The 23,813-nt window shown below is 43.4% G+C and overlaps 3 protein-coding genes across 3 annotated transcripts; 1 reads left to right on the top strand and 2 right to left on the bottom strand.

Moving 5' to 3' along the window:
* Positions 1-3,130: 3,130 nt before the first annotated feature.
* Positions 3,131-6,968, bottom strand: LOC118784356 (XK-related protein 8-like). Its single transcript, XM_036538568.1, has 3 exons — positions 6,640-6,968; positions 5,428-5,615; positions 3,131-3,873 (listed from the first exon to the last, which is right to left on the bottom strand). Exons 1-3 carry the CDS (start codon positions 6,966-6,968, stop codon positions 3,131-3,133), a joined length of 1,260 nt encoding a protein of 419 aa, XP_036394461.1.
* Positions 6,969-9,255: 2,287 nt separating this feature from the next.
* Positions 9,256-13,700, bottom strand: LOC118785234 (transmembrane protein 244-like). The gene is made up of 6 exons (XM_036539835.1): positions 13,653-13,700; positions 13,032-13,117; positions 12,578-12,651; positions 11,840-11,965; positions 10,928-10,972; positions 9,256-10,229 (listed from the first exon to the last, which is right to left on the bottom strand). Exons 1-6 carry the CDS (start codon positions 13,683-13,685, stop codon positions 10,135-10,137), a joined length of 459 nt encoding a protein of 152 aa, XP_036395728.1. The 5' UTR covers positions 13,686-13,700; the 3' UTR covers positions 9,256-10,134.
* Positions 13,701-14,214: 514 nt separating this feature from the next.
* On the top strand, positions 14,215-23,353 carry LOC118784687 (serine/arginine-rich splicing factor 4-like). Its single transcript, XM_036539066.1, has 6 exons — positions 14,215-14,362; positions 15,853-15,995; positions 17,142-17,254; positions 18,445-18,659; positions 20,500-20,577; positions 22,935-23,353. The coding sequence occupies exons 1-6, from the start codon at positions 14,256-14,258 to the stop codon at positions 23,335-23,337; spliced, it is 1,059 nt and encodes a 352-aa protein (XP_036394959.1). The 5' UTR covers positions 14,215-14,255; the 3' UTR covers positions 23,338-23,353.
* The last annotated feature ends 460 nt before the right edge of the window (positions 23,354-23,813 follow it).

Genomic DNA, 23,813 nt, shown 5'->3' with positions numbered 1-23,813 from the left:
ATGGGCCCAAGAGCATGAACAGGATATAGCTATCAGCCTTTATACATTTACTTATGAAATTACCCTGAGCAGCAACCCCTGCTATTTAAAGAAGCCCTCCACTCTAGTATTTGTTATACCACAATATGCTGAATGTTTTCCGGAAGTCATCTAACCACCAGGAAAAGCAGTGTACCTATTCAATGGTAATGCCGATCCAAACGAAACCCGCCCCTAAATCAGCTACAAATTCACAGACGGCAAATTGGTAAAGGCATGGAACTGGAATGTTGGCCTCAACTTGTTCCTGAGGGAAGAGTGGCCTCTACTGGCCCTTTAATGCAACTTCATATGCCTGATATTACTTAAAGAACTCAGTCTTGATGCTAGCCAGTATTATACTGCTTTTCTTACGCTACTTTGCAAGGGAAGGCAACAGGGTGGCATGCATGCTATATTACCATGACCTGAGTAAAGGAAGATATACTGCTTTGTCCATAATGCTAAACTCTTCTTAGTCTTGGTTACTGGAAGTCCTTAATGTCACTATATCACATTACATGTGATATTAATGCAATGTGTTGTGAAGGTGTTTGTCTGTCTTATATTTCAGCTCTTACAGCTCTGACTCCTATATTTTTGTTAACCTGTCTATTTAGCTCTAATCAAAAATGCATGGCTATTTTCAGTTACTGTAATGCCTTTTGGAAGACCCTATGTCAACCACTAAGCCAAGTTATCTAATAGGGTGACAGCGTGGATCAATGGCTAATGAATATGATTTGTTACAAGAGAACTACAGGCATGAATCCTAACTGGTGTCTTTGTACCCTTGGGCAAGATAATTAATTTAAATTGCTTCGGGAAAATACTCAACTGCATAAACTGATATGTTAGTTATAAGCTACAAAAGTAATCTCAGGAAAGGATATCTGCCTAGAAAATAAATCACTGACCAAGCTTTGAGAATGAACTTTTATTCTAAAGGACAGAATTCCTTTTTTATTCTTAAAGAACAGCTGTTTTACGTCCTAAGACGGACACTTGCAAATGGAAAAACATCAATGACCAAGCACACACATCGTAATTAGGTATACAATAAATACACTCCACCGGTGCTGAGGCTAAAAAAAGCATCATTACAGGCACTTAATTTTCATTTCATTACTGATATTGACATTTATGGCCGGATTCATCACACCTTAGTACTTGCACAGAAAAATTTTAAAATTTCAAGTATTACAATTTTTTTTTTTTTTTAAAAACTGTTGTAAAAGAAGACAGCATTTCATAATTATTATACAGTATTAAAGCAAAATACACTGATCTGAATTACACAAATGAATATCACTGTTTGGTGAAATGGATGCTGTGTGATTTACCTCCGATTGTCTATCAGTGAACAATTTAACTGAAAATGAGTGGATTTGGATGAAACCGCAGACATGGACCGCAGACAGAGAGGAAAGGTTGGCATTTCAGAACTGCTACAGCTGCTAAGGGTGGTGGAGACAACACCACCCCTGGGGGGGGGGGGGGGGGGGGGGGGCATTTACTGTTCCAGTCAGCCAGTTTCTTTAACCGTAGTGCCAGTTCCGAACGGAGACAATGTTTTACCTCAAAACAAAAATAAAAGAATAAATAAGTATGTATCTGTATGTGTAACCTAAATATCACTATATTTAATTACATTCTAGATGCAGTCTACTCTCAGCTAAGAACAGAGTACATCTGAGAGGAATAAACAATAGCAGCCCAGGTCTAAGCATCACAATTACCTAAGATGTTGGCAAGATGTTACAGCAGTGTTTAAAGGAGTGAGAATTTGAACTGGTTATTCTACAAATTATCCTCTGTAATGAGAATATATATAAATATAAATATGTAGCTTTCATTGATAATCTAGTTTATAACAATCTAGTTTATAACAATCCCTCAGACCTCTTTGCGGTTACACAACCTGTTTGGAGGTCTTGGTAAACAGCTGGATATAGACTATTCCAAAAGTGAACTGTGTCACTGTAATAGGCATATATAGACTATTCCAATGGGAACAGTGATGCTGTACAGAATGTACCGACTGTTCCACAGGGGAATTGTGACACGCTAGAGGGACTATTCCACATAAGAATCCTCTTCTTAGCCCAAAGCAGGGGGCCTGGATATGCTTTTACAGCCCTAACATCAACCTCAACATCACTAGTGCTGTTGACCAAAGATGACACAAATATATTTCTGCTTAATGTGGCTTATTACACATTTTTCACAGTATTGTGAATTTAATACTGTAAATACTGCATATTTGTGGCCTCTTGCACATCTAAACACTATGCTTGAAAAGAGTGCAAAAAAAAAATCAATTTCCACATTATTACACAATCCACATTACACAGAGAAAACGCAGTAATCTGAGGCACAAAATATGGGGTTCTTTCCACAGCTGATGGAAAGTACCTAAAAGTCTCTTTAAATATTAACCCTCATACCACTGAAACAACTGGCAGCGTCATGTTACATAACACTGGATGAGAACATGGCACAATGGGGTGTGGTCACCCTAATCTGCCTAACACACCCTGCAGTCGTTAAGAGTTTGACCCAGAATTATTTACACAGGACTTTTTCAAAGACCTGAAAAAGGTTTGGCAAACACTGATAACTGATAATTTTGCCAATTTTCTGCACAGTCCTAGCTACCTGTGAACATGTTCTATCAAAATTTCCACTGAGTTTGTTTGTATTGCAAATATTTATTTTCTGATGGGTAGAAAGTGGTAACGTTTTGTATCACTTTCTAGCAAAAATCCATCCGATATCAGTAAAACAGGCCCTTGTTTATGTTAACTCAGGGATGTGAGGTCTCTGAGTACAGATAGCCCTTATTGGCCCTTATTGCCTCAGCAGAGCCAGATGAAGCACAGTTGGTAGTTACAGGTGAGAATCTCTTCTCATTGCTGTTCTTCCAACCAAATACGAGATTCCTCTAAATGTTAAGGATTTCCTAAACCGAATTTATGAAATGTCTACAAACTCCACACTACAACATCAAGTCAACTCATTTAGCTATTTCATCAGCTGGAACAAAAAACAAGCAAACACTGTCTCCACAATGGCCAGGTTTAGGAGACGCTAAATACCATTGGTTAACCAGTTAAATGACACCATTGGAGGCGTTGCCATTCTCCAGGCAGACGTGAGGTAGGGGCGGCACGGCCGAGTAAAAGATGTTAGCGAGGCTGGCCATCCTCTTATTCCGCAGCTGTGAGGGTGGAGCAGTACGAGGTGGGAGGGACCTGAAGGCCACCTGTCCGTCAGGTACATCCTCCTCCACCTGCACAGGCGTAGCCCACAGCTTCGGGTGGAAGCAGCTGTAATAAAGACCTTTGAGGAGCAGGCCCAGGAGGTAGGCCGAGGGCAAGGCGGTGACCACGGGCAGCGCGTACGACCGGGTCAGCTCCGCGTCCCTGTTCCACCACCACGTGGCCAATAGGATTCCCCCATCTGCCACCATGAAGGCGTGGTAGATCACGCTCCTCCACCTGGTCCGCCCCTCCGCCACATTGAACCAGCTGAAGTACCATATGACGGCCACGACAGCCCGGTACAAGAACTCCCCGCCCGCGCTGTCCATGAAGTGAGTCCTCTGCAGCCAGGCCCAGAGGAACAGTGGCACCCACAGGAGCAGGAAGTGGGCGGCGATGCAGCATGGAAAGGAGGAGGCGAAGAGGGCCAGGGCGGCCATGCGCGGGGCGATCAGCAGCAGGTTCCACAGGAAGTAGACCACAGAGGAGCCCCATCCCTGCTTGTCTTTGTCCGGCAGGAAGGAGCGGAGCGAGCGATGGTACATGGCCACACTGCTGGCGATGGAGATGGCGGAGGCAACCACACTGACATCTACAGGAGGAGGAAGCAGAGAACAGCCAATCAGCACACAGATCAGAGGGATGGCCTCAGTCTTTCCTTAAACTTACAGATTAACAGGACATTACATTACATTCATTTAGCAAACGCTCTTATCCAGAGCAACTTCCAGCACAAACAAGAACAGAAGTGTATCCATCCACATTGAATGAGCAACAGTGTCAGACCAGGATAACAACACTCCAGACCAGTGCCTGTGAGCATAACACCATTCAAGCCCTACCATAAATTAACTTGTGCAACCTAACTACATAGAGGAAGCCCGGTATACTACCATCAGTCACTAGATCACAGAATCCAAAGGATAAGCAGCTGGACAAAAAGTTCAAACATGCTATTTAACCCAAGGAGGGCGGATTCTGTTCCTGGGTCAGGTCGTGAAGCTGATAGTGAGGGCTGAAACAGCTCTGTAATCAAAGCAAAAAGAGTTTTGCTCCCTTCAGCTGTTTTACATGTAGCTTTGGCTCCCCCTACAATGTGCTACAATGTGATTAAAGCTATTGAGTTTGAGCATCTCTTGAAATACTATCATCTCCCATACCTTATGAAAGGCAACAGTTTTACAATGTCAGAAATGATTTCTAGTGATCTCCAGTGGCCTAGGACAAATCAAAACAAAACCAGCCTTCAAACCCCGATTCCTTTCATAAAATAACTACACCAGTAACTCAAAGTACTTCTCTATCATTCCATCCAAGCTCATTAGCAAATATTTTAGCTATGAATATGTCTTCTCAATAAGCTTAGCAATTCTCCTCCTTGCAGAGTGAAGCAATCATCAATCATCAAAAAAAAAAAACTGGCAGGCACTGTGTCCTTTCGTGGCCCAATGCGTCAGTAATGCTTACACTCAACTCTCAGGTCAGTCCAACTCCTGCCTCGCGTTAGCACGCCTGTCTGAAATGAGAGTGCGTTCCAGTCTCTGTACAAAAATGCGTTCACTTATGTAATACATGTGTAGTTGCCAAGCCAAAAAAGGTATAGGTGAACAAGGCCCTCCAGTTTCCTAGACCACAAAAAGTTTTGAACGGTATTGTTTAAAACAAAAAGAGCTACATAAGGTCAATGTGTTACGACAGCATTCCAACATATTGATAAGCACAGTCGCTGATAATTAAGGACTCCTGGCTCTTACTGCCAAACAATGTTTTGCTTTTAACCTTTAAGATCAAAGCCCCATGTTTATTCCAAAAAAAGCACCTGTGAAACACCTGTGCATGTGAGGCAGGTGTCCCAGGAGAAGCAGGTAAATCGGGTGAGGTAACAGGGGCAGCAGTGTTGTGTAGCAGAAAGGAGCAGCGCTCGTAACCGAAAGGTTGCTGGTTCGATTCCTTGCTGGGGCATTGCTATTGTACCCTTGGGCAAGGTACTTAACCCACAACTGCCTCAGTAAATATCCAACTGTATAAATGGATAACATGTAAAAAAAAAAAAAAATGTAACCTATGTGAGTTGCTCTAGATAAGAGTGTCTGCTAAAAGCCAATAATGTAATGTAATGTAAAAGCAGTTGGGGGCTGGTACTTACACTGAACGGCTCGGGCCTGGTTGGTGCGCAGCATGATGTAAAGCATGAGGGTGAGCTGGGGGGCGCTCTCGCAGAAGGCCTCGACCAGACGGAGCATGCTCAGGTCATGGGTCACGTACACGGCGTACTCTGTGGCCTGGCTTCCGATCCACCACACCCAGAAGCCCTGTTCGATGGCCGAAAGGTGCCTGTGGACACATTATATATGCATTTTATTCTCAGCAGCAGTACATGGACAAGAGTGTCTGCTAAATGAATGTAACGTAATGGAGTTACAAAGGTAGGCTGTTTTCCACGAACAGCAGTGTCAGAGCCAGAATGCGAAGCCCCAGAGGTCAGGGACAGATCAAATGGCCTTTACGCTTCCACACTGCCTGCATCTCCTGGACTCTTAACGGCAGGCTATTCACTGGCTAGCCACAAAGCCTTTCTGGCACCTCAGAGAACAGACCAATGACTGGCACCTTTCTAGAGACAAAACTACATTTGCAGATACTTACGAAACAATTTAGTATTCTAATACTATACTATGACATTTAAAAATCTGTGACACTAGCTCTCAGAATAAAAAGCTGGAATACGGTTCCTCTTCTTAAGATTTATTGTACTGTTTTAATTCATATTCACTGAATATATGTTTCAGAAAATTATTTTGAACTGTATTTCTCGTCTGTATTTCTTATCTGAAATTGCATGTAATAACGTCTTTGTCAACGCATCTATTCTATAAAATATTATTAGTTAGTTATAGTTACCACCATGTTTTCGTACAATATAACAATATTTCAACCGGTAGTGAGAAGCGCCTTCATTTCACTTAATCCATTTGTTAACAGGTAACCTGTTGGTAAATGTTCTTGCTACGCTTGACTGCACTGGTGGCGCTAATAGGATAGGTGCTTCTTGCTACAAGTCTTACATTATTGTCGTTTTCATTCCTAATTCCCCCCCCCCCCCCCCCCCCCCCCCCCCCCCCCCCCCCGTGTTGTATAGCTAGCTAGCTAAACGGCGTGGTTAATTTGCTGACTTATGTGTCTTTTTTGAGCTTGCCAAATTATAGTTTTTCTCCACAGACACGTGACTTTGCAATTCAGCCGTGAAGGAACAATTAGTCTCAGGTTAAGCTTATAATTCGGTTTCGGTTTTGTTTATGAGGCTGATTACATCAACAAGAACTAACGGTACAGCAGCGTTGCTAGATAAACTACCGACCTGAGAAGGAATCCGAGCTGAAAGGCGTGCAACAGGCTCAGTTTCAAGCGTCCCTCGCCTCCAAAAACTATCTTCTCTGCAGAGGTTTGCGCTTTGAAGCTTTCCAGCTCCCGATCGTACTTAAACCAGAACCAGCTGAACATTTGAACCACCACGGACGGCAGGGCCATGAAGCTGACCACCAGCCCGAACCAGAAGAAGTCGCCATGCAGGTAAAACTCAACAGCGACCCACAGGTCGGATCCCACGTCGAACAAGTAAGCGCAAACTCCGGCAACTGTGAATACGAAATCCAGGCAGGAATACTTGAAAATATCTTGGCATTCCATGCCACTACATGTTTTCTGGGCTCCGGATATGCAAACCAGCGAGTTAGCTAGCTACATTTATCATGTTTAAGCTCAAAATACGGACGTCCAGCGGCTGACTGAGTTCCTCCTAAGGTGCAAAGCAGCACGGATTCTTCCTCGTCTTTGGATGGCTGGCTTTAAGTTCAGGGGAGGCGCTGCGCAAATCCACCGACTGTGATCTCATCCAAACAGGCTAAATAGTGGACACTCACTACTGCATGAACGCATCTAGTTAGTATAGAGATCCATGCAGCCCCCTGTTTAAACCCCTGTGAACGTGTTTACGGACAAAGACCTTTACATCCAATGCTGAAAGGCGAGCTACGTGGCTCCGCCTCCTCAAAACACTGATATCCAATCAGAAACCAAAGTGTGAGAAAAAAACTGAAAAGTTACATAACAAAAGTTTGAACCAGCGGCAAGCCGGTTGGAACTAGCGTGTAATTTTGACATGGAAAATTGCAATAATGTCATTTATCTCTCACTGAAACCAGCTAAAGGAGTGGTCTCTCTTGTCACTCTCATGACTGAATCAAAATCTTTAATTAAGTTTATTTACATTTGCATATGGAGGTCAAAAACAATTTGTGCGTGCCCACAGCGTAACATACACACAGCTTGGCTTGGCAGTACAGGCAGGTTATACTTTAATCAAGTCATTTCTTATGTAAGCTTCATTTATTCATAGTTATCTACAAATACAATATAGTACACATGCTCAAGGACACAGTAAATATTTGAAGGTAGGAGCATCAGACAAATCAACAGACAGGCACAAGAAACAGTTTGAATATTTTACTTGTATAATTGGTAAAATAAGTACATACAAATAAGTATTTGTCAAATTTTTACATTCAAATGTAATAACACAATTGCAGTAAATACTTTATTTTGCTGAGCACATTTGTAAATCAAAGTAGTATACAGTACATGTTAAAGAAAAAAAAAAAAAAAAAACATTGCACTTAAATTTCAACACTGACAAATGACATTGAAAATTTAGTCCCAAGCATACAGGAGAGGAAATGAGGCATTGAGTGCTCCCTTTTCCAAGTCAAAACTTGGAGAAAAAAAAAAAACTTTTATTTTCTGCTTGTGCAAAAACACAAGATCAAGATGACATAAGTGTATGAAAGACCTAAATATGTATACAAAAAGTGTACTGTTTACAATCCACCTTTAATGAGTTCCTTAAGAATACATTAGAGCTGATGAGAATTGCACCTGTAACAGAGGAACATGTGGAGATCAAAGTGATCTTAATACATTCTAGTAGTAAAGTGTCACCAACCTTCCCCTCCCCCAATATGATTCCTGTGAAGGCATTGTGAGATGTGACATTTCTGAAGAACAACTTTTATCTAGCAATAATATTTTAATTTATCTAAACTCCTGGTACTTCAGTCATAGGCTTGAGCCAAATGTCAAACATTTCAAAAATATTTAGTCTCATTGTCTCTTATATAATTACACTACATTACTTTCATGTAACTGTATACATTGCTATTGTCATACAATACATTGATAATCACAAAAATTAAGAGTTTGTAAAAGAAACCTGCTTACAGTGTATCAAACTCCTGTGTTAAAATGACACAAATAAATTCAGAGGAGAATTCAGAAGAGCATGAAAAATACTAGTCCATTCCTGATTGTATTTTTATTTGAATTATTCATACACTAGCTCTATAAAGAGTTATGACATCAGTTTTTTTAGTTTAGCCGTTCAAGGTTGTGAGTTTTAATCTGACTCTTGGTGAAGCATTGTTTGTCATGGTACTTTCTGGTCCTTTTAGACCTGGAGTGAATACACATCTGCCCCAAGCAGAATGGTCTGACTAAATCTGGCATGTTAATCATAAACTTGCACATGACCGTGCCTGTGGTGTGGAGGTGACACAGATGGAGTCAATGATCAAATCGCAGAGTTCAAGGGAGTGGGGAGAGTGTGAGTTAAAGGGGACAATGCTGAGCTCTAATTTCAACAGTAGAAGGACCTTCTATGCATACTGAATCTTTCCCCTGCTAGACAAGAATCTCAGCACTTTTCCCATTTGTTTTGTAAGGATTAGGAACATGAACACACTGTAACATGTTGCATCTACAAAAGCTGAATGGATCATGAAAACTGAAGAAGATTAAAAAAAGACTTTGCTTTGAAGATGCTCTTATCCACAGGGACTTCTATAGCTCAGGTTTGACATTCTCTCCATTTATACACGTGAGCCTTTCCTGGACCGAGTCAGGTTAAGTATACTGCCTTTGTTTCACTGCAGCCCGCCACCTTGGATTTGAACCCACAACACCCACTAGGTGACAAAGCTCACTCCTTAACCACTACACCACTGCTTTTGTCTTTGTGGCCTGAACACTGTTCCGGAACCCATCCACTGCGGTTTTGTCCCAGGCTGCTCCTCTGTTCCTCACTGCAGCGGACACATGTCCACTCAAGACTAATTCGAATTTCCTTCATTGCTTAGTTTTTGACCCCTGTCATTCTCTGCTTCTGTAATCAGATCATAGCAGAGTACCGGCAGACAGATTTCAGCCAAGCTCCTGGACATGCAGTTGATTGCAGCTCAAGTTTGAACAATTACCACCCTCCATCATAGGTCAGTATATTTAGACGATGGCATATACACAGAGCCTTGTGCGAATCACGAATATATTGCTGAATCTACAGATACAGATATTTGACCAATTTACATAGTTCTGTGCCTTTTTTCTACAGCTGTGTTCACTGGCTAGCAATAGTTTGTTAATGTATTCTATGTACTGCACGATGTAGTCAACAAAAATCAGTGGCATGTTGTAATTGTTATGCAACTGCACACTGCTGCAAAAAATAACTGAATTAGCAAGGTAGTGAACTCTAGGGACTTGAACAGTGGACTCTGCTGGTGCATTGTGACTTGAAAAGAAAAGGGCCTTACATGTCTGGCATTGACCATCACCTCTCCCTTATTAATTTTGTTTCATCACTTTGGATAATCAGGACTGTGAAGCTGTTGTAACTGACCCGAGGTGCCATCTCTGTGTACTCCTTAGCTTGCTCTTTGTCCCTCACCAGTGCCGCCATTGCTGGGGTGTTACTGAGGACATGAGAAGGCGATTTTTCCGATCATGTGGGTTTCTCCCATGCGGATCAGTAGCTGTGGAGCGTGGGGTAGCTTGGGTCATTCTGGCAGGCGAAGTAAGCGATCAGCTGACCGTTGCAGATCATGAGGAACAAGCCGCTACCTTTTGGACAGAAATGCAGAAAAATGTAAGTCTGAGAGTGTGAAGAAAAGGTAGGATGCTGTGGAACTTTTTGTGGGTTAATTACTGTCTGAGTGCTTTTGTCTCCTTATTAACTCTTGCATGTTTGATAATCCAAATAACAACAATTTAAAATTGTCATCTAATACTGTCACACAACGGTAAAATGTAGAAAAATAAAAAGTTCACAAATGAAGTTGTTTGAAATTACACAACACTATACATTTATATAAAATGACAAATGTATACATCATACGTGGACATGTATTCATGTAAATACCTTTGATAAATGAATACTACTAAATGTATTGTTTCACCACATCCATGTATCACCATTGTTCAATATTCTGTGAAAGCAGCAAGACAAATATCCTCTTTGAGGGACATTAATAGCACTCTGTTGTGTTAATGTGAAATACGTGCTTTTCACTTTCCAAGAGTCAAAGCTTGTGTCAGGTTGATCAGAGTATCAAAACCTGAAAATATCAGATGTGAGTGTGTGAATCCTGTGATTCAATATTATGAAATACACACATGCTTTGCTTGTGAGCTTCTTGCTCAGTCATTATATACACAGGGAGACTATTTCTTAATCATTAGAATGTTTCAGTGATGCTGTCTCCTTCAGTGTACATCTACATGACAGCTCTTAGTGTAGGCGTACAGTAACATAAACTTACCCAAGGCCAACCACCACTGCCACACCAAAGGGAACTCCAGCATCACTGAAAAACACAGTTAAACCACTTTTTTTTACCTGTTACACAAAATCTTAATTCTGTACAGTTCAGTCTACACACAGCAGTTTTCCATTGAGTGGACTCCCGTGTTAAGTGCTTAAAAAAGAACTCCTTATGCATGGAGATAATCCAGAAGGTTATCCAAGTTCAGCCAGCATGTGCCCCACCCCCGACCCACATATGACAGGACCATGATTATGACATTACCTCGTCCCACTTGGTAATGTCATAATCAGCAGATGGGAGACAATGATCTCCCACAGAGATGTTCCACTTTGCTGTATGAAGCACATATACAGGCACACATACACACACACAGACACACGCGCGCGCACACACACACTCCTTTGTATTGTAGTTGAAGTTGTATGGTTCCAAATTAAGGGAAAACAAAAAGAGACTACGTAAATAGGTTATATATGTGGGCATCTGTCAGATGTGATGTTTACCCCATTGATGCATTGTGTAATGGAAAGGTATTTTAGTAGCTACTCATATTCCTGAAAAGCCTTTATTTCTGCATGTTTTAGCTCTACCTAAGCACACAACCACCAGATGCAATCAATCCTCAGCTTCACACAGCAGATGCTACTGCCTTTGGGCTAAATCCATTTGAAACATGACGTTAACATTAACTGACATGATGGTCTTGTCCTGGGGCCTGCAGCCCTGGACAACCCTAACTTTGTGGTCAAGGTGTTTGCCTGTCTGTAAATAAGCATGATTTTGGCTGTCTAGGAGTGTTGCAACAGATCCCTGGTGTAGTCATTAAGAGTGTCGCTGTAGAAGCCTCTCCCTCTCTTCAGTGGGGACACGGTGTTTGTACAGACAGGAGGGCCTGCGTTCTCTCACCAGTGGACGTGAGTAACACGTGGAAGAGGGTGACCGTGAGGGCATAGTCCCACACCCATCTCTTCACCACCGCTGCGAAGAGCAGACCGCTGCAGAAGTAGGTGAGCTCCATTGACAGCAGGTTCACTATGATATGGAGAGACGAATATGATACAGGTGGGCAGGTATGTGTGTAGCGGAGCTGAAGTGATTAGCTCGTGTGAGTCCTGCGTAAAGCCTTAGGTAGCGGGTAGCAGGTAGCCGAGTGGTTGCAGCGGCTACGTCACTCCCTCTGAGACCTGGCTAAGTAGCGTTGTTGCCGACAGGCTAACGGCAATTTGCCTTTAGCTCAACTGGCAACGACGCTGGCTTTAAGGGGTTGGCAGCGAGCAGTAAGAACCTCGGTTCGAAACTCGCTCGCTCGCCGACCCACGTAACATCACATTAAAACACAACGCAGCAAGAGACCACCCGTTACATGTGCACTAATGGAATGTTTGTAGCATTACCACCAGCACAACAAAGGAAATAAAATCCATGTGCACCTGTGTGACAGCAGGACATCTATGATGTATAGTAGAAACAATATAATGTGTGTGTGCATGTGTGTGCATGTGTGTGTGTGTGTGTGTGTGTGTGATAGCACCAATGGTGGGACACATGGCTGCTATCACAGCAAATTTCAGTGAAGATGAGGACTGTCTGTCAATCACTGAGTAAGGTGGATATACTATAACCCCCCCTATCGTGTGACATTACCTAGATATTTAGAGTTGGATTCTGTAGGCTCAGTCTTGAAGTCAAAAGGAATAAGTCCATCAAAATGGTCTAGCCTGTGACAAGAAGGCAGTTATTACAAACAAAAACACGTTTAAGAAACTCCATGCACCTATATACAGCAGCAGGGATACCACTCTGTTTAAGTGTATACTACTTACTGTGTAAGTGTGGGTATGTGTGACGCCTACAAAAGGTTTGAATATTACATTACATACTGACAACACCGGATACTTTTCAAGAAAGTGGAGGATTTTGGGGATTGTCTTTTTTGCACTGTTTAAAACTGCACGAACTCATGCTAATCATGCTAATTTCTCTGTATTTGCTTTATACTACTGAGGAGGTGAGCAGGAGGAACTTCACAGAAGATACTGCGGAAAAGTACCAGATTGGGCAAAAGCCTGCCGCTGTGAAAGACTGCGACATTTCTTACCTGAATGCGCCAAAACAGACGCTGCCGATCATGTAGTACAGGGTGTAAAAAATAAGCAAGCAAAGTCCCAAATGAAGGAGGACTGTCTGTGGAGAAACATTCAGTAAAGATAGCGATTGTTAAAATTATCGTGGATATTCTACTAATGGCCCTTCTAATACTGTTAGTTATGTAAATTGATAACACACAATACAATGCAGCATAATAAAACTTATGATTACGATTTTTTTTTGGGCTAGAAACAAACCAAAGTAAGCAGTACACAATGACTGCATACCTGTTGCATTTGCAAATACGATTTCTGCAGCATATGACCTGCTTCAAAGCATTCAATGGTTCAGAATCCGAACGGATTCCCGTATCCCAGGGTCAAACGCAACAAAGACAACGTCTAACATGCTGGGGGGACATCAAGCAGTCTGTGACAATTTAACACTAAAGCAATATCGGATGAAAATAATCGACTGATATAATTAGCCGGGGGTCAGCTCCCATCTTTTATTATTGCTGTTATGCGAACTAATAATAACCGTGAGTAAGAGGACTAACACCTGCGCGTTGCATAAAACGGATTCTCTAGCATTCGTTGCTTCGCGGTAATTCGTGGAAATTCGTCCTTACCTTTGTGTCGGCAACCTTCCCTTTGAATGCCATTTAAGCTGACGCATCTGTCGTTATATACTGCGCCGAGTAGCTAACGAGCAGTTCCAGTTTTTTTTCCTTATAAATAATAAGCCTCGAATGGCACATCGGGCCTCTATCGCCCTCTTGCGTTACAGAACGAAGATGCAAAAGGAACATTTAAGGGAGACCGTCTTCCCAATTTTTCAAGTTTTTTTTGAGTTTGAAGTTATACTAGAATTCAAATATAATTTTATTATTTTTTAAATAGTAAGCTAACGTTATGACATGCTCCGTATCTATTTTGACAACGCAAAGAGATAATAGATTATAGTTCTCTTTTTTTTATTTTAATCACCTTCCTTATGAACTTTCTTTTTAAACGATCCTTTGATATTTATTGGACTCGAAACTGAAATTTTTGAAAATGACAATTTAGACAGTACTTATGACAAGAAAATAAGAACACGCCCACCTGCCTGGGTACCCTATTGCCGACAGAAGGGCGGGGGTGTGTTACGTGCTCCACCGGAGTGTGTGTGTGTGTGTGTGTTAAGGGGGGTGTGTTCGGTTGTAGGACGCGAGGCAGAGGGACGGGGCGAAATGCCCAGGGTTTATATCGGCAGACTGAGCTACCAAGCGAGGGAGAGGGACGTCGCCAGGTTTTTCAAAGGCTATGGGAAGATACTCGAAGTGGACCTAAAGAACGGGTAAACCCAGGCGGTGGGCCACACGGGATCCACTTAACCCCACGCTGCCGAGCACCGTGGCGCGAACAGTTAGCTGACGGGACTGTTGTGATAACAGAGGTGCTTACTGTAAAGGAAACATGTGCATTTAGGTTATTACAGCAGCAAACCGCTGACATGTAATTTCAGCTGCAAACACCGAGATAAGAACGCAAGTGTTTTATGAAACGGACCGTTATCACCGAGTTGACTTTTTTTTTCTAGCAGGGACCTGTCAAGCCATGTCGCTACTGCGCATGCCTGGTTTTGTAGCTGGTTAGCAGGCTAGCTCGACTGAGCTACGTATTATGCATGCCTTGTGTTTAACTGTTTCATGTGCACAGTAAGAGTTTGCCTTGCTATTGTTGCATCACTAGGCGCGGTCCCGGTTCCAGCTCTGTTGTTTAAAACGTGGAGCTTTTCCCCCACACGTGCTAGCAAGCTAACTAGCTAGCTGAACATGCAATTTAGCAAGCTGCCGTAGGTATCTTAGCAAAAAAGCTTTGAGGTGTTGGCAAGTTGTTCCTGTTGCCATCCATCACTGCGTGTATTTTAAACCGCCTTATCACCAGCCAGCTAGCTTGCTAGCCACAAATTCCAGGTACCTTGCTTATCTGAAAAGAATGCCTATTTTTGTCTTAAACCTGTTTTCGTGGTGGCTAATTGTTTACGTGCTTCCAACGCATCTAGTTTGCATTAACGATGCATTTTGTCACTCTTCTTGAAACATTTGCCGTATTAAATGCTAAAATGTGTTTTGCAATTGGGCGGTGACTGAATGCAATACTTGCCTGCCCTACACAGCACACTTACAATAACGACGCAGGTGCAGTGGTGCTAGTCTTCAGCGTGATTTACCACATTGACTTTGGCTCCTGGAAATTCATAGTTCTGAAATTTTTAGAGGCGTCGTTCAACGAGGCCAGTTACTGACTGGGGGAACTATATGAATACCTTCGTCTGAAAGCAGCCCATCCGGGTTGTATGAGGATCACTAGATCTGTCCAGTGCCTGCTCAGGGACTGAGCAGGATGAGCAAGTGATCCAAGTTCATATCTAATCAGTAGAACAAATTTACCTACCAATACCTGAGCTGCAAAAAATCCAGATCTTTTACCGTTCTTTAAATTACCAAGGCAGTGGTTTTAGAACAGGAGGGGGAATCCAAACTGCCCTCTGTTTATAGAAGCCCTCGTGTAGTGGCTTCGTTTGCAGAATGGTGCCGTCGCGGAAGAAGTTTCAGCCCCCCCAAAAAATGTGTGGGGAAGGAACTGATATTAACACGGCGTGATTGTCTGTCGTGTATCTGTCCATACACACGTCGCACATGTATATTTAATGATGGGCTTTTCGTCAATGCAGTCGTCGCACGCTTCCTTTTCTGCCCCTGAAATGTGCTGAAATCGTCCTTTCACGCTGTAATGAAATAGTTCATACTATCGCCTCGGTTCTGTTTGCTTTTCGGTGTAAAGGTATGGGTTTGTGGAGTTTGACGACCCCCGCGATGCGGATGATGCGGTGTACGAGCTGAACGGCAAAGAGCTGTGCGGTGAGCGGGTGATTGTGGAGCACGCCAGGGGACCGCGCCGCGACGGAAGCTACAGTTCAGGGCTAAGTAAGTGCACCATTTATTTTTTTTTGGGCACTTTTGATTTATGAAGATTTTGCATTGCGGTGGATTACAGAAAAAGCCATAACAAAACAAAAGGGGAAATGCACAGTTTTAACGATAATCGATGCAATTCCTGTTGTATAATGCAAAAACGGCTGAAAGAAGAACATAAGTAGCCAGTCTCTGCAACGTGTCCTCGAACCCACAGGTTCTGTAATAACTGACCACTTTGCTAACGTAACACCTACATAAAACGTTCGTTTACATTTAAATCTACATGTATTATTCAGTGTCTTCTTTTTCAATGCAACAAATGAACTTGAACTATTATTATTTTTTTTATTTTACATTTGAATGGCTTTTTCTCCCTTTTCTTTCTTTTATCTGTTTTCCATGTAATGTGACTGTGATTGACGCTAGAGATTTAACGAAGAACCTCAATGTTTTAATTGAAAGAGTCCTTTGAGGCTAAGATGACTGACTGCCTTCCCCCCTATTGCTGGCCTTGGGGTTCCTATCCAAGAGTGTGGCTCTTTGACCATTCTGGGCCCCTTGCTGACCAAAAAACGGGGAACCAATGAGAATGAAGACCGCTTTTCCCTATAAGCCCTGGTGGTGAGGATGCCATGGGGTTAGGAACAGATGTGGTTAAGCCCCAATAGGTGCCTAAAACATCTTTTTATTTTATCTCTGTGTCTCAAACATTATATTCAGAGCAAATGTACTGTTATTCACAGTAAGTACGTATAGCTGCGCGTTTTTGTTTGTGTTTCTCTAAAATAAGATTTTAGCCTGCAAATGTCAGCATTACTGTGAAGAACATCAGTGATGCTATATCACACTTAAAACCTAAGTTTTAAATGTAGAAAGTGCATGCGCTTGTATTCCTTCAGCTAAAGTCAGAGGGTCCACTGTGATTTAATAGTATCACTTACTGTAAAATCGTAAAAGAAAGAAAGAGAACTAGTCAGGGCCTCAGTTCTTTCAAAATGTGTTTACACCAATGGTAGAGAAATTGAATTTTAATTGTAGTGGTTTTTTTGTGTGTGTGGACATGTAGAAGTGTAACATGGTTGGGACATTTGGTCTTGCTGCCGATTGCCTTTCTCAGCCTCTGATCTGTGCTGGTCTGTGCTTGTCACCTTGAAGGCGGTTACTCATACCGGCGCAGTGGGAGGGATAAGTATGGGCCGCCCACCCGCACAGACTACCGGCTGATCGTGGAGAACCTCTCCAGCCGCTGCAGCTGGCAGGACCTGAAGGTACAGGACCACGCTGCAGCGCAACGCAACACCGCCGTCATGCCTCAGAACCCTGCAACCCAAAACCCGGGGGTCACATTCCAAACCACGCCCCCTCTCTCCCTTACCAATCACATTAGCGCTCTGCAGAAAAAAAAACCCAGACCCTTTACTCTGATCAGGAACGCAGGAAGCAAGCAATGAAACACTGAATGCTGGGGGCTGGGATACATCAGAACTGACATGCCCCACCCCCAGTCCTGGATGTCCTGAATGATACAGTACATTCCATAATACACAACGTTAATTTAAAACAGTTAAGCTTGAGTAAAGACAGGTGGGTTTGAAAAACAGGCCCTCAGTGTGATCATATATTTTGAAACGTTGGATAACTTTTATCAGCTGTTTATCAGCCTGTCTTCACTAATAGAGTGTTCCAGAGCATAACTCTGAAGCTACAGTGTGACCCAGTAGTGTTTTGCACTTTGAGCTCAACTCAGAAATTGGTGTGTTGTAGAACTGTGGCCTCATATTCCTGGCTTGGGATTATATAGCACCACTGGTACTTTTGACCTTGTATTACATTCAGACAGCTGAAATTCAGCTCGTGATGCCTCATAGAATCTGAGATGAGCCTTCCTTCTGTGGCACAAAGCAACTTACAGACAAACCTCTGGATTGGACAAAGTGCCTTGAAGACGGGTCTGAAATGCAACAACAGCTGTTGTTAAATATCACAATATTGGACACAGTGGAAATGCTTGTGTTGTGATCTTAAGCTTTATGAATTTGCTTTAAGCACTTTAGCACGCTATACTTGCACTGTAAACAAAGTCTACGCAGATTATTTTGTAGTTTTCTGTACATTATAGTGTATTTTGTTGTCTAATATGTAAAATAACCATAAAATATATAAGGTGTGTAACTGGGGTACTGGAGATGCATTAGGTTTTTGATCTTGACTGTATGTCACAGTGATACGGAGCAGGGCTCATAACCAAAAGGTTGCTAGTTCGATTCCCTGTTGGGTCACTGCTGCTGTACCCTTTGGCAAGATACTTACCCCAGAATTGCCTCAGTAAATATCCAGCTGTATAAATGGATAACCTGTAAAGCTAACCTGTGTAAGTCGCTCTGGATAAGATCGTCTGCTAAATGATAGTAACGTAACGTAATGATCTCGCTCCCGTCCCTGTGTGCTCTCCGTCCAGGATTACATGCGGCAGGCCGGGGACGTGACGTACGCAGACGCCCACAAGGGACGTAAAAACGAGGGGGTGATCGAGTTCAAGTCGTACGCGGACATGAGGCGGGCGCTGGACAAGCTGGATGGGACCGAGGTGAACGGCAGGAAGATCCGGCTCATAGAGGACCGGCCCGGGTCCCGGCGCCGACGGTCTTACTCCCGCAGCCGAAGCCGGTCCAGGTGAGGCCCAGAAACGGTCACGGGGGGCGACACCTTACACACACACACACACACACACACACACACGGACACAGACACAGTCACAGACACACACACACTGCCTAGCAGGTAGCAACCAAAAACCACATTTCAACAGAGGGGAAAACCAGGTGATTGCCATGTCACGAATGATGGTGTGCTATGGATCAGTTGGGCGGTAGTGTAGCACAGTGATAAGGAGCAGTGCTCATAACCGAAAGGTTGCTGGTTGGATTCCCTGCTGGGGCAGTGCTGCTGTACCCTTGGGCAAGGTACTTAACCCAGAATTGCCACAGTAAATATCCAGCTGTATGAATGGATAAAACTGTAAGCTATGTATGTCGCTCTGGATAGGTGATTAGTGATTAGTATGTCACTGTATGCCTGATTTGCACCACTGTTCCAAACTGCAAAGTAACAAACCTGTCAAAACCACATATGGCTATATTTGTCATCTTAAAGGCACATCCGCCAGTCCTACAAGCCTAGTCATGGTTATTCCATTTAACTTTTAAAATGTGTAGGACACCTCTATGTAGAACACAGCAGGTACGCTCAGGTTAACTGAAGCTTCCGGAAATCAGTTGCACAGCATAACAAAAAAGTAAAATATTCCATAAACTCCCCCACAAATGTAGAATTTTGGGAATGTTATCTAATTTTGACATTGCATGGGCATTGATTTTTGTTGGTTATTGTCAAAACACAGGAATATCTCCTTGTGGCGAAAAGCTAGCTATCCACTTATCCTTACTGTGAGTAAGGTGCACATTAAAGGTGGGGTAACTAAGCCTCCCAAGAAAGGTAAAAATTATGTGGGGTGGGTGGACTGGCAGAAGAAAAAATAAATGGCTGTGCAAATTTAATACTAAGATGCCAATTCAGGTAGGGCAGGTTTAAATAGTGAACTGGCATACAAAACTGTTTTGTGTGTTAAAAATGTACATTTATCCACCAGACACATTGTCTGGTTGATTAAAATGTTAATTTCAGATCCTGGGGGTTTCATAGTCTCCTCTGCCTGGCAGTTGTTGCTGATTACAGCAAGCTTGTGTTCACTCCAATTTCCCCAGAAGTATTATGTTGGAGCCCCATTCATTTGGTGCTGCAGACTAATTTAGCCGAGTGTGGTGTGGCCAAGAGAAACTACTACTACCACGCTATTATTTGTCTGATTTGAACACCCACCAGCCCACAAAATACACTAAGTTTGGCTTGTGACAGTTTGTCTCACCAGTAACATCTGTGGGTGTTCCCTTTAGTGTTTCGTAGTGCTGCAGACCAGTTCAGCTCAGTGGGGTTGTGGCAGATGCCTTCAGACTGCTATCTCTGTGTCACTCCTTCATTGTGTTACCAATATGTCTACGCCTTCCTTCAGTGTGTTACACTTGTGTCTCCCTCCCCATTTCAGTGTTATCTGTGTGTTCTTCCCCTGCAGTTTATTAGTTTCCCTCCCCATTCCCATGTGTTATCTCCCTCCCCCCTCCTCCAGTGTGGTACTGTGTCTCTCCCCCCATTTTGGTGTGTTAACTTAGTGTGTTCCCCTCACTTTAAATATTTTGCCTGTGCGTGCGTGTGTGTGCGCTTGTGTGTGTGTGCGCGTGTGTGTGTGCGCGCGTGTGTGTGCGTGTGTGTGTGCCCGTGTGTGTGTGCGTGTGTGTGTGTGCGCGTGTGTGTGTGTGCGCGCGCGCGCGTGTGTGTGTGTGTGTGTGCGCGCGTGTGTGTGTCTGTGTGTGTGTGCCCGTGTGTGTGTGCCCGTGTGTGTGCGCGCGTGTGTGTGTCTGTGTGTGTGTGCGCGCATATGCGCGTGCGTGTCCTGTAGGTCTCGCTCGAGAAGCAGGCGTTCCCGTCGGAGCCGCAGTGAGAGCAGCAGGAGCAGCTCCAGCGCCTCACGCTCCAGGTACGAGGGGACAGGGGGACAGGGGCGGGGCAACACAGAGCAGGTGTCGAGGGGAAGCAGTGTAGCGCAGTAGTTGAGGAGCAGGACTCATGACTGAAAGGTTGCTGGTTCCATTCCCTGCTGGGGTACTGCTGTTGTACCCTTGGGCAAGGTACTTAACCGTCAGTAAATATCCAGCTGTATAAATGGTAACGTGTGTGAGTCGCTCTGGATAGGAGCATCTCGTAAATGACAATAATATAATGTCAATAATGTAATGCTCTGTGACAAGGATTGTGACCAGGTGGTTACTTGGGAATACCCTTTAGCAGGGCATCCAGTCTGAATGTCATTATGGATGGAGGGCTTCAGCTAAACACATAATGTACGTAACAAATACAGCTCTACCTAGGGGCAGAGAACTCTTTCACAAGGTCCACTTTACACACAAGAGATCATTGGCAGGCCTCTGAGTGTATATTTCCTCGCTGCAGTGGCCAGCCGGTCTGACTGCCGTTTCTCTCTCCCAAGTCCTCCAGCTGGATGGAGAGCAGCCAGAACTACTGTGTGGGGCTGTCACATCTTGACCGTTCCTCCCCTGACACCCAGCTGCGAAAATGCCCTCTCTCCACTCCGAGTGGTGGGCTGTGTGATGTGTAATTGAGCATGCTCAAAAACAGCAGAGGCCCTGCCAGTCCCTCTGAAACGAACCAGAAGCAGAGTAGCCTTTTCACATGGTATTATTCCATGGTCTGTGTGCGGCTGTGAATGAAAACTGCCATTCAGTTTGATAGTTTTATTAGCGGATGCTGTGAACCATGGTGACAAACACAGTTTCGCACTGTACATGTTATTTATTTTTACTGATGGGTATTTACAGAAAAAACCTTATTTTAAGTGTCTTCTTCAAACAGCAGTGTTCCTCATGGAATGACAACATACAGTAGTTACACATCCAGTCCCTAACTATCCACTGCCACAATTATCAGCAAAATGTAACTTGCCAACATTACTGTTACTGTAAGGAATTCAAATGCATTGTCCCTTTCCCAAGAGGTTAGTAAAATATGTGACCAGCTTGGGGAAAAGAAGGTGTATTGAACTGAGAACTGAATGTCTATCTACTCAAATCCACTTCGATCCAAGAAGGCTGCAGAAAACGATTGCAGAGCATCTATCTGTGTGTTGAACATTTCAGTGATGTTATCTATTCCAATTATTTATGGCACATATGTACTTAACAATACTTTAAATGTACTAAATGTGCATCTAGTTGATTTAATTTGGTTTAATTACTGTATTATAGGAGAGTTCACATAATTTCACATATATTTTAGATGAAATTTTCAGTATGTAATTTTGAGCATAATTTCCATAGTCTTGAGCTGTGTCCCCATCTTACCCAGCTATATTTGCAGCATAATGTTTCTGAAATATTTCATCTGGTAAATTTCAGCTGCAAAAGCTTCCAATTTTACAGGAGCCGATGATGTTTCTGCATCTGTTTCTGCGGTAGCAGGCCCATTGTGACATCAGCTGCTTGAACTTTCAGATTCTGAGCCTTATACCCATGTTAGTCAATGGGAAAAAATTTTCGCTTCGCAAATATCTCAAACTTTTTATACTGACCTTAAAAGTGCAACACAGTCTCACTGGCTGAGGGTATCGGCCAGGTGTCGTAAGCGTAGCTGAAAAGCTGTAGGAGGAGTTACACACAGAAGATTGGATTAAATGAATAATAGATCAAGAAGAAGAAATAATGAGAAAAACAGTAAATTGGTGTTTTCAAGCCATATTAATTTAGTGCATGACTGGGGTTGATTTAGATAATAAATTATTGCATTAAACTGGCCTAGCTTCATTGCATTATAACCTGTGCATACTTTCTGTTTTGGGCCAGTAGTGTAGAAATTGCAACCTATGTAAATTGCTGGATAACAGCGTCCGCTGAATGACAATGTCATGTAACGTACAGACATGGCCTTTGGCACTGTCCCACACAGAACTGTAACCAGTGGGACCTTGCTGAATTCAGGGCTTTGGGCATCATGTAGATGTAATGTTTCTGTCCAAAGTCTTCTCAGCACTGACGGTGGCAGCCAATGAGAAATCTCCAAGCTTTCTTGGGGGGGGCACTGGGGGGAGGCGGCAGTGTAGCATAGCAGTAAGGAGCAGGACTTGTAACCATTCGATTCCCCATGGGGGTACTGCTGCTCTACCTAGGCAACGTACCTAACCCACAGTTGCCTCAATAAATATCCAGCTGTATAAATGGATAACTTTGTAAAAAAAGAAAAAACCTGTAATAGATGCAGTTCATCAATAATGTAATGTAATGTAATGTTGGTGACCGTCGTTATCGTCCCTTCCTGTTGCAGGTCGGGCTCCCGGTCGCGGAGCCGGGGTCGCGGACAGGGGGGTGACGAGAAGGCCAAGAGCCGCAGCGGGAGCAGGAGGGAGGGGAGCGACCGAGGCCGCAGTCAGAGGGACACCGGGAGGCACGGCAAAAAGAGCAGCGGCGACCACTCCGGGTCCCAGTCCAAAGCGGAGAGCAAGGAGCGCCTCGCAAGGTCCGCAGCCGAGACTCGGGGGCGGGAGGAGGCCGGAGACGAGGAGAGGGGAGATCGCTCTCGATCGGCGTCTCCCTCCGGGTCTGAGCCCCGGGGCGAGAACCTGTCCCCCCCTGCCTCCTCCTCTTCCTCCTCCAAAGCCAGGTCGCGCCCCCCCTCGGCCTCACGCTCCGATTCCCGCTCCCAGTCTCGCTCCCGGTCTCGATCGTAGTCCTGAGTTTCCCCCCCCACACCCCTCAATTTTTTTCAGTTCATTGCATTTCTTGTTTCTGAAATATTTGTTGGTTCAAAGCACTGTTGATTTATTCTTGAGTGCAACAATTGATCTATTAAGTTTTTCTTTTTTATTGCCATCACATTGTTTTATCCCTAACAGATGTGTATGAGAGTTAAATAAATGTAGTTCATAGTGTAGTTTCAGGCAGTGTTGATGACATTCATTTTTTGATGGCAAGGAGCAGTCTATAAACAGATGTACTTTGTATCCCATACAATAAAACAGTCTGCGGTTATTTTAAAATGTACAATTCAATACCTGTTGCATTGTTCACTTTGTGGGAAGTTATTTTACTTGTTACCCAGAAATAAAAGTTTTATTTTTATCAGATGACTCTAATGTTGTTTTCTTTTTAGAACGTTTCTTCACTTGGGTGAAAAGGTGTGGTATTTTTCAGGCAGCAGGGTCAC

Source organism: Megalops cyprinoides, chromosome 10 (genome assembly GCF_013368585.1).
Source record: "Megalops cyprinoides isolate fMegCyp1 chromosome 10, fMegCyp1.pri, whole genome shotgun sequence".
Taxonomy (NCBI): Eukaryota; Metazoa; Chordata; class Actinopteri; order Elopiformes; family Megalopidae; genus Megalops; species Megalops cyprinoides.
This window is presented reverse-complemented; position numbering and strand designations above follow the sequence as displayed.

What these genes read in the sequence shown, in the direction of transcription:
- LOC118785234 (XM_036539835.1), bottom strand. Translation starts at nt 13,685, where the DNA reads ATGGCATTCAAAGGGAAGGTTGCCGACACAAAG. An exon ending in GTCTGTTTTGGCGCATTCAG is followed by an intron (nt 12,652 to 13,031) that starts GTAAGAAATGTC and finishes TTCTTGTCACAG; the next exon opens with GCTAGACCATTTTGATGGAC. An exon ending in CGTGTTACTCACGTCCACTG is followed by an intron (nt 10,973 to 11,839) that starts GTGAGAGAACGC and finishes TGTGTTTTTCAG; the next exon opens with TGATGCTGGAGTTCCCTTTG.
- LOC118784356 (XM_036538568.1), bottom strand. Translation starts at nt 6,968, where the DNA reads ATGGAATGCCAAGATATTTTCAAGTATTCCTGCCTGGATTTCGTATTC. An exon ending in CAGCTCGGATTCCTTCTCAG is followed by an intron (nt 5,616 to 6,639) that starts GTCGGTAGTTTA and finishes ATGTGTCCACAG; the next exon opens with GCACCTTTCGGCCATCGAAC. An exon ending in CCAGGCCCGAGCCGTTCAGT is followed by an intron (nt 3,874 to 5,427) that starts GTAAGTACCAGC and finishes CTCCTCCTGTAG; the next exon opens with ATGTCAGTGTGGTTGCCTCC.
- LOC118784687 (XM_036539066.1), top strand. Translation starts at nt 14,256, where the DNA reads ATGCCCAGGGTTTATATCGGCAGACTGAGCTACCAAGCGAGGGAGAGG. An exon ending in AAGCTACAGTTCAGGGCTAA is followed by an intron (nt 15,996 to 17,141) that starts GTAAGTGCACCA and finishes GTCACCTTGAAG; the next exon opens with GCGGTTACTCATACCGGCGC. An exon ending in CGCAGCCGAAGCCGGTCCAG is followed by an intron (nt 18,660 to 20,499) that starts GTGAGGCCCAGA and finishes CGTGTCCTGTAG; the next exon opens with GTCTCGCTCGAGAAGCAGGC.